At 43.3% G+C, this 18367-nt stretch overlaps 2 protein-coding genes across 5 annotated transcripts in view; one reads left to right on the top strand and one right to left on the bottom strand.

The window, feature by feature from the left end:
- TRHDE (thyrotropin releasing hormone degrading enzyme) overlaps positions 1–9462 on the bottom strand; it is a 208250-nt gene extending 198788 nt beyond the window's left edge. For all 4 annotated transcript variants that reach the window (XM_080576967.1, XM_080576968.1, XM_080576969.1 and 1 more), the window contains exons 1-2: positions 8476–9462; positions 3358–3631 (exon numbers count right to left, since the gene is read on the bottom strand). In XM_080576967.1, the coding sequence (XP_080433093.1) occupies positions 3358–3631; positions 8476–9317 (1116 nt within the window). In that variant the 5' untranslated portion in view covers positions 9318–9462. The remainder of the gene's footprint in view (positions 1–3357; positions 3632–8475) is intronic.
- Positions 9378–17826, top strand: LOC308188322 (uncharacterized protein; the record flags this gene model as incomplete). The annotated part of the gene is made up of 4 exons (XM_080577202.1): positions 9378–9542; positions 9692–10052; positions 14543–14628; positions 15701–17826. The coding sequence occupies 4 exons, from the start codon at positions 9378–9380 to the stop codon at positions 15863–15865; spliced, it is 777 nt and encodes a 258-aa protein (XP_080433328.1). The 3' UTR covers positions 15866–17826.
- Between the last annotated feature and the right edge of the window lie 541 nt (positions 17827–18367).

Below are 18367 nucleotides of genomic sequence, written 5' to 3'. Positions count from 1 at the left end.
AAACTCCTGGGATTGCAATATAAAAGTCATGAAAAGATGGCTTACCTCAGCAGTTCATCTGAACAAACCCAGCTCTAAACTGTTTACCATAAGTTCATACTGTAAAAGATAATCTTTCAACAAATCTGAACAAGATGAACAGACCACTGACAAACCGAAAAATGGCAAAATATATTTAACCAGCAATTCATTGTAAACTATTTTGGTATTCCTGTGGCATTAATGTATCTCTGCGGAAGGGACACTACGAAAGAACAAGAGATACAACTCTAGACTTAGAGAATTTTATGGGATGAGAGACCATCTCAAACTATATAGGCTTTTGGCCTACAGGTCTTTGCCAAGATGATCTACTAATTTGTGCAACTGCTGGCAAAGTTCTGTACAGTTTAGTCTGGCTGGAGGAGTGAGTATACATATGTATGTCCTGCACGTGCTGAAGAAACAGACTCAAACATAACTGAGGCCCCAGTAGCCACAAATTCCTACCAAATTAATCCTTTACGTTCTCTTTGGATTCCTCTTAAATCTAAAGACTTGAGAACAGTTTTGCCAAATATCAGAACAGCAGAAAGTAACAGTTATTGTCTATATGACATGAGCATGCTTCTGTCTTCAGGATATCAAATATCCAAAAGCAGCAGAAGTCTACAGCATATGAGCTGCAAATAATGTTACAATGACATGAGATTCTCCTTAAGGCAAAAAGGAAATAGGCTGTATCTTTCAAATTGATAGTTCATCCCTCATCTTGCATGTATTTGCTTACACTGATGTTGGAAGTTGAACTGCTTGCAACTGGTTTTTAGATTGCTATAGGACATGTCAGGAGTGAAGTAACACAGGAGTATCATGCATGATGAGCTTGCAAGTGTTACCTTGTATTACAGAGCAAGGAACACAAGACCCAGCTACTACAGCGTACAGCAAAAACTTCCATCTTACAGGAGTTAAAGGAGAAACTCAAGCAATCACTGTTTGCTAAAGCAGAAGAATAACAGATCATTTTTAGCTTAAGACCAAATCCTTCAGCAGGAAGAGTACATTACCACGAAGATCATCAACTCCTACCTGGACAGAAGTCTGCTTAGGTACTGACTGATAAGGAGTAAGAAATGGCCTTAAATCCTAGCCTGTTCTACTTAGCTCAGTCTTCCAACTACTACAACAGCCAGAGGCAACCAGTTCCTCATCCCAAGAGCAATGCTTCTTGTTCAGATAATCAATCTGCAGGTAGCTGCACTAGGAATTAGGCATCAGCTCCACCATGCTCCATTCTTACTTCTTTGCACTGGCATTTGTGCAATCTTTTTTCTAAATTAACTCAATTCACTGAATATAATAATAATAATAATAATAATAATAATAATAATAATAATAATAATAATAAAGCTTTCTTTTTTCAGAATAATGATTGAAATCAGCAAATCAGCTCAACTAATGGTTCAGCTTGCCCCAGAGCTGCTACATGGAAAGGAACAGCAGGTCCCAGACAGAAGAGGCAGGTCTAGGAGCCTTTCCCCTTTGGTAATGGTGAGGTACAAGACCAGCTCACTCATCACAAGTGACCACTGGGACTGCAAGCATGGCTTCTGCAGTTCCAACATTCTTACACTTCTAGGGTAAATCATGTCAGAGAATCACTTCCTAAACATGCTTCTCCCTCACCTTCAATGGGACCAAAGGACAGTGTCAGTCTGTTGGCCATTATATGAAATGGCCCCCTGGTGTCCTACCTTTATTCCTCCATACCAATAAAAAGGTCTGGATCTACCCTCCCTCATCTTCAGCACAGCCCTGAATCCGTACTAGGTCTCAGGGAGTCACACAAAAAGCAGGGGCAAAGAACTGATTTGGCTGAAAACAATTCACACACTTCCATTATTTTTTTTCAGATCAGTTTTCAGCCATATTGTATGGCTGTGCAGAGGTGAGTGCTGGCACAAGAAGGCAAAGAAAATGTTTGGCTCAGAGAGGGTGGGATCAGCTCCTTCTACAGCAGCTGAATGCTTAGGATAGCTAAAAGTGATTATGGAGACATTTCATGTCTTGATCAACCACGGAAAGGGGGCCTGCAGCCCTTCCTTATGCCCCCAGGCTACAGCACAAATTTATAGAGCATTTGCAGAAGCACAAATTTAAAAATCCACTTTGCTCAGGCACAAAGCTAAAACTCCAGCCTAGCCCTCTGCTTCCAAAAGTAGCTCAAATTTGTTATTCACAGAAACTATGAAGGAAGGGTTTCTCTGTACATACACCTGTAAAATCAAGATGACAGCACTGTGGAATATTCTATTAAGCTGACAGCATTTCTCATGTATATTTTGGCTTGTTATACAGTTCTGTGCTTGATATTTGTAAACAAAAACAAAACTGACATAAATAAAGGATTTTTCCTCTTTTTTTTTCATGGCATAATTCTTGGAACCATGCCATACTTGGAAACAACAGCTCCAGAAAGTCAGTGCTTCCACCAAGCTGGAGCTCCACAGGAGGCAGATAGGATGTAAAGTCCTGCTCTAAAGCAATCTCTATGATATGAAGTACTTTATCGGCCTCTCGAGCTAGCACACAGCACACCAAGGGTCATGTCGGTACTAAAGGAAGAAGACTAGGAAACCTTTCCAGTATTACTGTTTTCTTTGAATAAAGTCCGACAAATACTAGTATTGAAAAGGCTGTAGGAAAAACAAGAGAAAACTTCCTAAGAAAATCAAAGTGAAGTGAAAAGGCATACCTGAAAGCTTCATCAGGCAGACACACCTACTAAGCTAATAAGTTACAAAAAGTATTGAACAAACCAAAAATTTTAGATTTCAGGTTTTAGTCTGGAGAAGAGGAGGCTCAGGGGAGACCTTATTGATCTCTACAACTACCTGGAAGGACATTGTGGGGAGCTGGGGGTCGACTTCTTCTCGCAGATAACTAGCAATAGGACAAGAGGGAACGGCCTCCAGTTGTATCAGAGGAGGTTCAGGTTGGAAATTAGGAGACATTTCTTCTCAGAAAGAGCAGTCAGGCATTGGAACGGGTTGCCCAGGGAGGTGGTGGCACCACCATCCCTGGGGGTGTTTAAGGAAAGGTTGGACCTGGTGCTTAGGGACGTGGTTTAGTGGGTGACATTGGTGGTAGGGGGATGGTTGGACCAGATGATCCTGGAGGTCTTTTCCAACCTTAATGATTCCATGAAAAACCTTTAGAAAAGGCCACAAGCAGTGCACACCATCATTAAATAAACTGGGAAATTTTAGGAATGCTAATCAAAAAAGTTTTTTAAGTATTTGATGTCATGATCCCTTACAAAAAGCAATGGTTTTCACAGTAAGAAAATGTGTATACAACATCAGAAATACTTACAACTACTCCACTCTTGGTGACAGTTTCCCGGTACGTAAAATTGCACACTGCCCAGGCTAGGTAATACGTGGACATGAGAGGGGTCTGTGAAAAGTGATCTGTAACCCATCCATCTTCTTCAAAAACAGAAGTTTCAACTGGCATGTTGGACAAAGATATATAAGTTGCTTGATGCCTGATGCTGATTTTGAAAGTGGCCTTGTAGATGGGCTCATCGAAGCAAGGAAAGGCTTTTCTGGCATGAGTAGGAGAAAACTGCGTAACACCAAGAAACCTGGAAAAGAGGCAAACAAAAAACAACACAGCTGTTATCGACTGTGACCAGCACTCTATTCACAGACATACTAAATACGACATTGCTTGACTATTGTGGTTTAACAACAAATGCAACAGTACAACCTATAGAGTGTCTGAACACTGCTTTATCGTTGTAGCCTTTCTTAGCATGAATTCTTACTACCTGTACTGTAACACAATCAATATAAAGTAACAGCCTACAAATTTGTAGGAAATTTGCAGGCAGCACCCTGATGAATAATGAATAATCCTTTGCCTCATATGAAACTTTGGGTTCTCACAGCAATTCTGTTCTATATGTGAAAAAGTTGGCCAATATTGGTCACACAATGCAGAACAAGTAAGCACAGTCCTCAGTTAAAGCCAGGATTTAGGAGCCTTCAGGGGGCTTGCTCTACCCCGAGACACTGACAGCACACTTTGCCTTTCTTTGGACATTACAACTTATGACCACGTCGCGTACTCAGGAGGGTCGTTGTTTTCCTCTGTTGATTGCTTCTTTACTGGCTGCATGCAGGTCTGAGACACGCTATGATACAGCACTAATGTTACTGTGCAAGTCCAGGAAAAACATTCTGGGACCTTTGCAAAATTACAAATACAAACAAATGATTTAAAAAGCACAAAGTAGTTTACCTTTTTTTCCACAAGTGCTTTTCTTTTGTAGTGTATTTTATAAAGAACAAATACACGTTGTCAGTTAATGGGTTAAATCATGAAAAGATCTCTGAAGAAGTCAAAGGCATTTATAATGCCATTGTATCGAATGGGAAAGCTTTAGTTTGACCAAAAGAAAAAATAAAATTATCTGCAACTATTTGCTTTGGAACTAAGCATATATTAATGCAGACATGGAAGAGGAACATTTGTGGGTAGAGATTTTCTCCAAATTTACACCATTCAGAGAAAATCCATGTGGGATGATCTCTTTGCAGAAACAAGGAGCTACACTTAAAAGGTAGAACAATGGGGTTCAATGGGAATATTTTCTGGAGGCACACAGGACAAGAAAATGACTACGATCTAACTGCGTAAGCGCAAGTATGTAGGCTTTTTGAGAGGTATTGAATCATGTCTCTGTTTTCAAGGTTCCATCAGCGAAAATAACCACGCAGTTTTAGATACCTGATAAACATTTGTCAGAATTTTAGAGGCTGATTTATCATCTGTTATTCCTCTGGAGGAAGAGGACAGGTGGATATGTTTGATGAAATGAAAATGGTGGGACCTATTATTAACTAGTCCATAAGCATTATTCTCCATTACGATACTCCCAAACACTGAGGGAGAAAAAAAAATAGGCAACTTTTAAGGAAAACAAAATATCTATTTTTTTTTCTAAAACTTCTTCGGTTTAATAAATATTTAGTAGCATTCTTTCATAAAAACAATGAAGAAATAAATTTCTTGAAATGTTACTTTTATCTCGCTATAGCGCATCTGTGCCTGATAGAACCACATCATTTCTTGGTGAAATGATCACCTCTTTCAGAGGACATTTTTTTTTTTTTTTTAACATGAAGTTTTTTTTACCACTGAAGGTTTTACCATTGGTCTTTTGTCTAAAACAAAAAGCCTTACTTGGTTAGTAAATACTGAAGGAATTCAGCATGTCGTATTCTTTTAACTAACCCACATTTTATAATGAGACAAATCATAATTCTTCATAAGGTTGCTAGATATATGGTAAAAAGTTGATGCCAGGTATTTCAGTGTTAATCCAAAAAAATTCCATTATTATCAGTGGATTTACACTAGTGCAACAAAGCCAAATCAGCCAATTAAATGAAGCAAAGCAACTTAATTTATATGCAAAGTATTTCAAGTGGACCTGATTCTGCATTCTAGGCACACTCTGAGCAGCTAGGAGTCAACAGTAGCTTCAAGTGAGCATGGAAAACTGTACCTGCCTGTTATTAATAAAGCAAGAATGATGAACTTTCCTCTGCAATTAACAATTTTAATGAGCTCAGACAAACATGTAAATGCATACTTTGGGACTACTGTATAAATACAGATACTCTCTAAAAAAGGAGTATTTTTCTTCCACTTTTTGGAGACTGCATCAGTAGTCTTGTTATGAGTTAGGCCATTGATATAATCTCCACACCAGAATAATAAAACCTGGTAAACTCTGCAGCTTCTGTCTTCACACAGATAGATGCATATATCCAGATAGACGTAACTGGGCAAACATCGGGCAGTCAATATTTCATACTAAAAATACACCAGCTACCGATAACTGTGATATTTATAACATGCATTACTATCAAATATTGATTTGCTTGTTGTGCCATAAAGTAAAAGAAGCAGAAAGTTAAAAACTGCTTCGCAAAGACTAAACTGTCGTGCATGTCTAAAATAAAATAGTCTGTGTTTTTCTATTTCTCTCTGCTTTAGGAAGAAAACCGAGCAAAACTTCTATACCACAGTGCAAGTGAAGAGCAGGTTGAGTAATTCATCCACGTCTCTACATACTTCTCTGGGCACTGACATTTTTATCTCCAATTCCCCAAAATATTACCATAAAAAGTTGTACCTCTGGGAATGACAGCCTTGCAGCCTCTCTTCTCAGCATACCCACAGCAGTAATTTGCAGGTATTTTAATTCCACCTCATCTATTAAAGGAAGACATGTGTTTCCTCAACAACCTATCTATTTTGACATCTTAGTTGTTATAAGATGGAAGAATATGTCTGTTTGTTTTGTCTGAATGATGTAAGATTCTTTTTCTTTTTCATTTATGTCAAAGTTTGATGTTCATTTAAATTATGTGTGCATATTATTATGGTACTGTACAGTATCTCTGCATTAAATGTTTGTTGATTCAGTAATAGTAAATTCTGGCACATGATGCAAAATAAGTGTGTAGCTCATCACTTGCACTTCACTATTCAATTAAAGTATTAAAGATTTCAGTAAGAAAATAGATACTTTCATACTACTATAAACATCTTAGGCTAAATTATGAGTTTCACCTGTGAAGGGCACAGTAAATGAACTAACTTTACAAAAAAAAAGAAAAAAGGAATTATAAAGTGATAAAGTGAAGGCATTACTATGATTGTGAAGCCTCACAGTTAACCAGTTATTTAGTCCTCATGTACACAAAAAGTGGAAAACAATGTATGAGATCCTTTCACAGCAACCACTACTCCAACAATGTTGCTGTATTTTAGTCGAATATAAAGATGTCAAAAAGCTAAAGTTCTGCTGGAATATCAGGGTCCCTGAGGGCATGAGAGGAGTCTTTCTGTCTACCACAGCAGAAACTCTCCACGTTTAAGGGCTACAAATGGTTATATGCATTACATTAAAAATGGGTTATTAATCAAAATGCAAATTGTTACACTGCAAGAGCACACTCCGAACAAAGAAGTTTCGTGGTTTAGAATGTGTACTATTTATTTCATATCACAGAGAGTCATTAAGCCTGTGACAATTCAAAAGGAAAAACAGTATTTCTATTGAACACCTGAAACTGTAACCATGAACTGATTACAGTTTTATAAACAACATTTTACTGAAAGAAGTGTGAGCTGCTGTAAAGAAAAAGTGTCAGGGATCTCAAGATAACAATGCTACCTTACACAAGGTAAGGATGTTGCCCAATATGACTTTATTCGAGTGTATTAAAGCTGAAAATATTTATATTGAAAAGTTACACAAAAAGTTACTGAGAAGCACATTTTACCATTGCCTTCCACCCCTGTGCCTTAAACTGTCTTGATGACTCTAAAAGTTAAAAAAAACTTTTTTTTTTTTAATCATAACTGGAGCATCGACATGGAAGTACAGTGCAGTAACTTTGGGGAAATGTCACTGCAGCAGAGACTTGGCAGTTCGACTACTTGCACGTAAAGTTAAGATGCGCAGGAATGCTAACAGTTAGATAACTTACTGGGTTTGGAAAGTGAATTATACCCCCTGCTGTTACCAGTCTTGTTTTCTGATTTGCCTGTTTCCATACAGGTCCATTAAAACTTCTGATTACCCACTCACTAACTCCTCAGTGACAAAAGGCATTTTGTCTGTATCTTCTACAGCCGTACTTTTCCAATTTTTCATTTCATTTCACTGCAGTGACACATCACACAAATAACTCCAATGCCGTTCTCAATTCCAATATCAGAGTGTTTAAAACTGTCAACAATCACAGTGACAAAGGTATGTTTTAATCCAAGGGATGTAGATTTGAGCTGGGGAGCTTGCTTTTTCTGCCTGACTTACTTTTTTTTTTTTGCCCTATTCTTCCAAGTATAAACTCTTAACTTTGCAGGAAGTACAGAACTGGGAGAGAACCCGTCACTGCATGGATGTTTCAGGAAAGGGCAGATTATAAAAAGAAACTAAATCTAAAAGAACAAACGCTGACACGACGATCAAGAACCCATCCCATCCTTTGTTTGACAAAGTTTGACAGCAGTTAGAAAACTTTTTTTTTTCCTTTTAAATAAAGCCTCTCTGCCTGCCTGCCTGAACGGGGGCTCCCCTGTGACCTGCCCGCCGTGACAAGTGCCCAGGCGGTGACCCCGCTGCCTCAGCACCCTCGGGCACGGCTCAGGACCGGGCCCGGTGCCACCTGCACCAGGTAGCACCGCCCAGCTTTGCTCCGCCACTGCCTGCAAACCTACAGCGGCTCAGCTGCACCAAGCAGAGCAAATCGGTCCGTGGCACGCGAAATCCCACCCCACCGCCTTTTTTCTGTAAGTATTGAAGTAAAGAGCACTGAGAGGGGCGCTCAGCCCCCCACCATCCCCAGCAGCCGCCGGGTCCTAGCGCCGGCCCAAGTTCCTCACGCCCCCCCGGTCCCCCCTCACCTCCTCTCGCCGTGCAGGACGTAGGAGCTGCGGAAGAAGCCGAGCAGCTCGTTCTCGATGAGGGCGTTGTAGATGATCTTGAGGTTGTAACTCCGCTGCACCTCCAGGCTGCGGTTGAGGACGACGACGAGGACCTGGGTCTGGGGGTAGAGGAAGGAGCGGGCCACCCGCACGGCGCCGGCCAGCTTGTCCTCGGCCACGCGGACCGCCTCGATGTGCATACGGTGGGCGTGCAGCACGATGTAGCGGCTGGCGTTGCGCACCTCCAGCTGCACGTTCACCTCCCCGCAGAAGGTGAAGTTCTCCATGAAGGCGCTCAGCATCAGGTTGTAGTGCAGCGGCCGCAGGTGCCGCGGCAGCCGCGGCCGGGCCCAGGGAGGCAGCAACCTCCGCCGCTGCCACTCCTCCTCCTCCTCTTCCTCCTCCTCCTCCTCCTCCTCCGCCGCCGCCGCCGTCGCCTCCCCGCCCCGCGCCTGCTCCTCGGGCTCGGGCCGGCCGGGGGGCTGCCCGGCTCGGGGCGGCGGGCGGGCCCCCCCGGGCAGGCTCCCGTTGCCGCCGACCCGCGGCGGGCCGTCGGCGGCGGCGCCGCACTCCTCGAAGCGGACGCTGAGCAGCACGGCCACCATGGTCACGGCCAGCAGCGCCAGGATGGAGACGGCGAAGCCCAGCACCAGGCGCTTGTGCACGGCGATGTGCCGCTCCGTCGTGCGGGGTCTCGGCCCCGCCGCCTCGGCCCAGGGGCCCGGCGGCAGCCCCCGGCTGCCGTTCCGCAGGGCGGCCTCCTCCTCGATCATCATGGGGGTGACGGGCGGCCGCTTCTCCCGCTTCTCCTCCAGGGCCATCACGGCAGCGCCGCCCCCGCCTCCCGCGGGGCCGCCGCCCCCCGAGGGGGCCCCGAAGGCATGGGAGGCTCCGAGGTGGGGGGGCCCCTCGGCCCGGGGCGGGGGGGGATCCTCGGCCCGGAGAGGGGGGCGCACCGCCTCTCGCTCACTCCCTCACCCCCTCCCCGAGGAGCCGCATCACCCTCGCCGCCGGCAGCCCCGCCGGGGAGCGACCCCCGGACGGGGGTGGGGGGGGGACGGGACGGGGTCGACAGCGGGGGCACGGGGCGGCCGCGGGCTCTCGCCGCCGTCCGGCCGCCGGAGCCGCTCCTGCAACTTGTGCAGCTTCTGCGGGACACTTCAGCACATGCCGGGGAGCGCACCCCGGCACCCAGGGGGAGGGCTCAGCCGCCCCGGCCCCCCCGCTAGCGCCGCCGCCGCCGCCCGCAGGGAGCTCTCCTCCCCCCGCGCCCCCCCGAGCCGCCGGGGCCGGGGTCGGGCTCCGCGCCGGGCCCCGGCAGCGCCCGAGCCATGCGAGCCCCGCGCCGCCGCGCAGGGCCCCCGGGAGGCGGGCAGGGGGCGAGGGGGCGAGGGTCGCCCCCGCGGGGCTCGCCCGGCACCGGACAGCGGCGCCGGGCCCGTCCCTGTCCCCGTCCTCCTCCTCCTCCTCCTCTTCCTCCTCCTCCTGGCGGGGCTGGCTCCGGAGAGTCACTCCTCGGCGCTCCGCTCTTATTTTGGCTTTTCTGTCTCCTGCAGGTACAGAGCGCTCTCCCGGCTGGCTCGGGCAGAGGCAGCTATATATAGGCACCGGGGAGAGGCGAGGGAAGGGAAGGGAAGGGATGGGAAGGGGGGAGAGGCGGGCAAGCCCCGCCGCCCCTCGCCTTCAGCGGCTGCCGGCGGTGACGGCGGCGCCCCGGGGGAGCGGGCGGGGGCGGGAGGCGGGGGCGACACCGGGACGGGGGCGACACGGGGACCGGGGAGACACGGGGACGGGGGAGGCTTTTCTCCGCTCTGCCACCCGGGGAGGTCGCCGAGGCTGCGGGGGGAGCCCCGGAGGTGGGCGAGGGACTGTGGTCGGGGGACGGGACGGCCGGCTGCAGCCCCTCCGAGCCGTGGGGTTTCCCGGGGCTGTGCTCCCCGTGTGGATACAGAAGGCTGGCACTGTGTCAGATTCATACGGACTTAATAAAGAGCCGCCGACTACACATTTGGACGACAATAGTGCTGTCATGCTAACGCGGGGATGGAGCCGGAAAAAAAAAAAATACTCCGCTCAAATCGATAGGATTAATATGCCGAGAAAAATCACTCCCTAAGTGCTGGCTGGGACTTGCAGCCATCCCCACGCCGTTACTCCGCGGCCCCAGGACGGGCTTCTCACCCCTGCTCGCCCTCCAGCCCGTGCTGAACCCCGCTTCTCGGCTGGAAGTATTTAAGGATGCGTTAAATGCTGCCTGGGGGAATGCACCGACACGTGGCTTAAGGAGTCCTAGGAGTGAACCCCAGTCTGGCGAAGTAACTTACTGAAAAGTGATTTACTGAATCTGAGCCCACTTCTTCCACCTGCTCCCCCACCCCCTAACTTGTGCATCTAGGGACTGCAAAAACGCAGAATTAATCTACACAGCGGGGATCTAGATCAATGTCTGAAAACATCCCCGTTCTCCTTATTTTGCTTGCATACTTCAAAAACTCTTTTTTTTTTTTTTTTGGAAGCTCTTTAGCGCCAATCTTGTAAACAGTTACATATGTGTTTATCCGCGGCACTCAGTCCTATGGAATATATGCCGTACATCAAGTTAAATGTGTACATAATGATTTGCAGAAGAAGGGCCTTAATTTCCATAGTGAAGAAAATAATAAAAAGTCCTACGTTTCTTTCATAAGTAAAGCAAATCTGCACAGTTTCCTGAAATGGGCTGTATTAGCCATTTTACTTCCCGAAGGAATGCCTGATCTCTGTTTTCCCCAAATATACTATGTCTTTTGGAAACGTTATCTGACTTTGCATGCTGTTGCGGAATATGAATGATCATTTACTGACACATAAACCAGTTTAAGTCAGGAATATATTTAGGGCTGCTTTCCCTGGAAGGATCTGAGCCTTTGTTTTTATCGTGCAGCACGCTCTAACAAAGGCTTATAATTTCAAGTAGTCTTGATCGTAAATGTTGTGATACACTTGCTAAGTAGTTTTGTACATCCTAGGAGGACCAAAATTGCTCCATAACTAGCATTCCCACATATTTACTGTGGCGTTATTTAGCTGCCCACCTGTTATAACAGGACAAAGAGTAGAAATGTTTCATTATCTGAAAATAGTCTTCATTATTTGTTGACTGAAGTTTGAAGCAGAAAGGTAGGAAACTATTGCTATGTGATTTGAAAAAAAAAAAAAAAAAAGAAAAAGAAAAAGAAAAAGGAAAAAGAAACAAACTGACACTGCAAAATAAGATCCAAAGCTACAGGTTTTAAAATGTCAGTTTCTATATGTTTCATTAAACCCTCTAAAAGCGGGCACAAAAGAAGTGCCCGAGTGCTTTTAAGATTTTGTATGCAGGCTGTCAGTATCAGGCGTGAGTAGAAAAGGCAGCGTTTCCCTCTATCGCTTTCTGCAATGGGTTTCAAGTTGTGTTTGTTCCCATCAGGGAGACATTCAGGCAAAGATGTGCTTCAAGAATAGAAGCAGACCGGAATGAAATGGAATAGTTTGAGTGTCATTTATAACTATTTTGTAATCATATTTTTAATTAAATACAATTGAAGGCTCACAAGGCTCACAGATTAAGGTTTTGTGAAGCCTTCTCAGCAAAGCAGTGAGCTCTGGTGCCAGACAATTGGGCTGTGCTCGTTAGCTAGCCAGCTCCGCCACTTCTAAAGAGGAAAGCGTGGCTGCCTGTGACAGCACAGGTACATCATTCTGGCCTTCTTGATACACAAATAACAAATACATAACTCTCTGGACTGAGATCTTCCACAATCAGCTAAGGGAGTCAGTCACACAACTCAGCTTTGACAATACTAGTCTATAAATTGAAGGGCCAGTGTCAGAGAGGGTATGTAAAAGATTTAAGGTACATGCTAGTAAGAAGCCATGCGGCTAATTCCTTTTAAGCCAGGTTAAAATAGCACAGGAAAAACACTGGAGCAAGGCATGAGTGAGGGGAGTTAAGGCTCTTTATATTCACCTCCTGCTTTGGTCCCATTACTCAAAGTATCGAGAGGTCTGCAGCCACCCCATGGGATCCTTGTCAGTCTGGAGACTTATGATAAGAAGGTGCTGCTAGGAGGTACTGTGCTAAATAGCCCTTGTGCCTCAACTCATCTATCACTCTAAAACTGCACATTACTAGATTAACCTCTTCTTCATATTAGTAATGATGGGTTTCTAAAATTTAGCTAGGCAAGATACAGGTCAACTGAGGTATTAATTTATTAATTTGTTCTCAAATGCTACTCTCTGCAAGCAGTTCCATGTGCAGGTTACTATATATAGCCAGTTTGATGAGAAATTACAATCACAAAGGCATGGGGTGCCCAAGAAACAATTTGTGTACATTTGGGAAAGATTCTTGTTTTTTTCTTTTGTCCACAGTTCTAAGCACACACGTGGATTTCATGGGTAGTGCCTCTGAAGCTTGCAATCCCTTTGGCCTTTCTGTAGAGTGCTGGAAAACACATCAGATCATGGATCATTTTTGCAGCAAAATCCTGATAATGACTCCCAGTTGTTCAAAACTTCCCCTAGGCCATCAACATCTTGTATGCAATCACATTTTATGAGCTTATAGGATTGGGTTTCAGTTACTCATACAAAATAAAAGAGCATATCTCACCTTAACCGAATTGCTGTGGAGATGGCCCTCTCTAGACAAGTATCAGAAGAAACACAGATAAACTTCAGACAATACAGCTTCCAATTCTATACCACTTTATACTATGGCCAGCAAAGAGGTGATGAGGGACCCCAATAAAGCTGTGGTTTATGTTATGTTAAGATTGCACACAAACACCACTCGGTATTCACAATGGTACTTTACAGTCTTGGCAGAAAAGCTCTATAAACGAGCAACTGTATTGTGTAGCATGCAACAGGGTACAGTTCATCCAAACAGAGGATCGGCACATTACAGCTTTCAGAGGCTGCCTAACTTCTGCTTTTTGACTTGGTTGATCTATCCTTCATTCATCCAGGTATATCAAAGTTTTACAGACAGTTTTATCTTACTGACCCACACACAAACACACACACAAAAAAATAATATAAAACAATACATTAAAAAAAAAAACAGTAAAGGGCTCAGAAAATGTCTTTCTGTGCAAAGTCCAGGAAAAAAAATGCGCTAAAGTATATACAGAGAGGAATTACAGAGGAAAAGAGACCGAGTCAGCCCCCATCAGTCAGTGCTCCGCTGACCCTTTCAGCCTCAGTCAGGCATTTCTGTGGTCATAGCTGGATTTTCCTCACATACTTCAAAGTCAAGGCTACCCAAAGCTCTTCATCCCTTCTGTTTAAGTACTAAAACAGACCACACTCCACAGCCTACAAACATGTTGGTCAAAAACACATAAATAAGGTGACCTCCCAAAGTATTATGAACTACTCACTTCTCACAGACCCAGATTCCAGGTGGCTGTGACTTCCTACAGTCCTCGAGACCAAGTGGCAGCTAGGGAATTACAATTTTCCAGGCACAACATGTTACCTATAATCTGTTGGCTTTGCAACTTACTCATAATTACCCAAAGAAGAACCGCTGCAAACAGGGGACTGTTGTGTCCTCTTGAGGCTTGCAAGTGGGCAGAAAGGGATGAACTGGGACAATGGCCCTACATTCATGTGTTCTCTTTGTTATTTTCCAGAGGATGTTTTCAGTAACGTATCCAGTTTAACGTATTGCCTTGGTGAATACACCTTCTGTTACTTTAAATATTGCTGCTAAGAAAAATGCTAAGAGAAAGACTTTCTAATTAAAAGTCTAAACAGCCAAAGCACCGGATAGTAAAACAAGCTGAAACTTGGTGATTTGTGCTGGCTTGAGCATACCAAGAAATGGAGCCTGCCTTCCATTGTTCTCCTCTGCGTCAGCTGTAACCTAACTGTCCTCATGCTGCTTGCATAAATAACCGTTCTTACTTCAGTCTAGCAGCATTATGCTGTATTAATGTTTAGTTTGTAATTAGAGATGACCAGGTGACTAGATGCATCTTCAGCTTGGACAAATTCTATTTCCCCCTTTGTAAAGGAACAGTCAGAAGAGGAAAAGGCATGGTGCTGCATTATGCTGTGGATAAAACCCTACAGAATGAGAAGCTGGAAGTTTACCAGAAGGTAGGCAGGCTCCTTAGTACCCTGGATCCTTCTCCTCTTCCCTCCTTTTTCTATCATCACCTCTTGCTCCTCAGTTGCCTCTCAGGTTGGAAGGAACATCTGAGGAGGAGGCATTGATGAAGTGTTGCCCATGTACCAGTAGGCCTCAGAGACCACCCACTGCTTCCCATTCTCTCTGTTCTTTGAAATAGTACTATCGCCATTCTCTTCCATGGAATTTTAGTCTGTATTACTATTCTACCAAATCCTAAAATACTTTTCCTTTTTTTTTTTTTTTTTTTACTTAAAAGCCAATGTTTTTAAACCTAAAATCTTAGGATAAGAATATCTAGTTTCATATGAGAATTGAAAAGTATTTTAAATTTCCAAATTAAGTGACTGAGATTCGTTATTTTTCCCAGATGTTCAGTTTTCATATTTGCCCATGTCTATTCAGCAACTGATTCTTCTTTTTCTTCCATTCATTTCTTTTTCCTCATTTAAGCAGCAATTTAAGGCGGAAAAAAAATGTCCTCATTCTCCACTAGCAAGTTTTAGTTAAAGTATATTTCAATTCCTTTACAATTTTTTTCTCAGTCTTTTAAACACAGCTTCTTGAAGATTTTTTTTCCAACTACAAGCCATTTCAGTTCTACCAATTCAATAAAGAGATGTTGCTAGTAGTGGGGTGCAGAGCGTAGAAATAAGTTTGTTTCTTTCACTGATTACACTTAAAACTGGCTAATTGGAATCAATTAGTGGTAAGAAGTTAGTCTCGGGGGAAAACAAGAATTTGTAGAAACTCCAGATTATGTTAGAAACCAACATTTCCCCACCTAGATCATGTCATACCTGCTAGTTCAGCACCTTTTCACGGAAAAAAAAATACAAGGAACACAGTAGATGACAACCTAAAGGTTTATTTCAATTGAAAATTGTTTTTAAACATTTTGAAAAAATATCTGTGGGTAAGTTCTTTGTCCATTTAACTCTGTAACACAAGTTCATAATTCTGGTGTTAGGTATGCATTCAGAGTTTAGCATGTTTTGTAAAGCATTATAAACATGATGTGAACTGTTTTATTTCTTTCAGTATCCCATTTTCCAGATGAGCAAAGAATATGGAGGTCACCTCCTGGTGCTGCAAAGCGGGAGAGTCCCTCCTCACACAAGAGTGCTTGTACTTCACCCTGCCCTGCCTCACTCCCTAAGTGAGTATGTGAACATATTCATTCAGCCCCACCATGCCCAGTCATAACCTGTTACAGACCTCCGGAGTTATTGTAAGGGTACACACACTCATCTTCACTTTCTCAGTCAAAACACTTAGGGGTCTGTGACTTGCCAAATGTCCTGGATAAGTGTAAAAACAGACAGTTTTGGAAGAAATGAAGAAGTCTAACACCTGAGGGAAATACAGCTTGCAACAGTCCTTCAGAAGGGATGACCTGTAAAACAAACACACTTCTGCAGACAGGATCGTTGGGAATTTCCTCAGTCAAAATTCTTATTGACCCTAAACATTCTCTGGACAAGGGGTGTTGTAGAAAGAGGGGGCTGAACTACAGCAGGGTGGATGGCTTTGGCCAATTGGACAGGAGTGCTTGCATCTGCTCCTTTTGTCCAGAATTTGCCTGGGTTTGCTTTTACTGCGATTCTGAGTAATAGACGCTTTTATTTCCTCGTACAGTGAATAATGTGAACAAATCGAACAAGGTCTTTGAATGTAGAATACCAATTATTGACTTTAAAAAAAAAATCTTAACTGTTTCAAGTGATAGGACTATTCTCAATGCATCAGCAGCGCTTAAACTTTAACCAATGTGTAAAATCTCTTCTAATTCTATATTTCTCTCTTTCAAGCTAAACATTAGTCGCTTTGATTTCCAGGGTGATTTCAAAGTCTCTTAAATTTCATGAAGCATCAAAATACATTGACAACACATCCAATTATTTGGTGGCTCCCAGAGCACACTGTCAGGTATTCAGTAATACTGCTAACTTCACAGAAAAATACCTTAGAATCACTTCAAGGATTTTTTTCTTAACATATTGGTACCACTTTAAGTATTTCTCTGAAAGTAAACTCCTGCCCCCTATTGCCCTTAATAGCACTAATCCTACTGGCACACACCTCAGAAGGAATAAATATTATAGCGAGTCCAGTTTGGAAAGGCTCAGAGTTAGTCTGATATCATCTATTTAATTATGTCGCAAGTTTCATGTCACCTACCTACAGAACAGTCCTGGCCGGAGATGACTGCTGATTTCATGTTAGAAAAGTGTTAATCTGACCACTCACTTGCAACTCTGAGCTCAAAAGGATTTTCATGATTAAGAAGTTTTTAGTGAAAATTCTTACTTGTTATCAAACCAGCAAGGTTTAACCCCTGTTGGTAAAAAATTCTCAATCACAGAAACATGTTATTTCAGAGAATTTGTTTATAAAGTAAACCCAGAGCACTCAACAACAGAGGCATAAAAATTCAACAATCAAAATATTCCAGTAGAAAATTCGTTCACACAACAGACGATAAATAACTCCTGGTGTCATATCTCTTCCCAACGTGACTAATAACTGAAAAGAAGATTTCAGCTTTTAGTTCATTTGAATTTTTTCTTTCCTTAGAGAAGAAAATTAATTAACTACATTTTGATCACAATTATCCTCCTTCAGATTCTGGAACTGTGATAAGTAGATGACCTACGTCTCATTCATTCTCTTTAAAACTTAACTTTTGATGTGGGATGGGGGCAATGAACCATTTTTGCCACTTTATAGCTTTAAGGCTTTTCACAAAATAAAATTTAACTGACAATAAAGGAAGTGTGCTCCTAATTAAAATAATATTGATTCAGCATATGGTATTTTGCCTTTGGTTTTCACTTTTTATTAGCCAAGTTGTCACTTTTCTCTTTAGTGCCACCTTGTGGGTCAGTCAGCTATAAAAGCACACGGATCCCTCCGGCTGCACTAAAACCAGTCGGGATCTGGCATTCAGAGCGTCACAGGAAAGGGGGGAGGCTGTGGGTGTGGGGTCTTTTAAAAAAAAAAAAAAGAAAAAAAAAAAGAAAGGAAAAGGAAAAAAAAAAACAATAATGTACGGAGAAAATATTTGCAATACATTTATAACAGGTATGCAAGAAGACAGAACAATCTCTCTGGGGTTGAAAGTAATGGGATCTGCAGAAAAAAATCAATGCTCATTTACAGGATAATCATCAAACTTATCTTGGAAAATGTAAGTGGCAAGCTCTGGCTTGTGTGTTTTTTGCCACAAGAAAAATGCTACTGTATTTTACTGCCATTAGTTTTGCTACAGCTTTCCATGAGGAGCAAAGCTAGATAATTGTAAACTCCCACTAATCCCACTCTCAGAAAAGACAAATGATCAGATTCAACATCACAGGACACTTGCCTGTGAAATTCAGGGAGGATTTCCACACGGAAGCTTCAGATTCTGCTGATGATGAAGCACAGACACTCAAAAACATATAAAAAATTCAAAGTGTCAGGGGACATATATACTGCACAGGACATGCCAATTGAGATGCGGTTGGATTGTGGTCACGAGACTTGCTCAGTTATCCAGCACTAACAGCTCAGCTGTCCCCTAGCCTTACAGAACTGAGCAAACACGTCCTCATACATTACTGAGAGGAGCTGTGGACAGTGGAATTATGTTCAGGTTGGCTTCTTGAAAGCAGCACAGAGAGTTTCTGATGTTTCTAATTCTTAAAGAGACATTTTCTTTTTTTC

Source organism: Anser brachyrhynchus (genome assembly GCF_964034855.1).
Source record: "Anser brachyrhynchus genome assembly, chromosome: 1".
NCBI classification, from domain to species: Eukaryota; Metazoa; Chordata; class Aves; order Anseriformes; family Anatidae; genus Anser; species Anser brachyrhynchus.
This window is presented reverse-complemented; position numbering and strand designations above follow the sequence as displayed.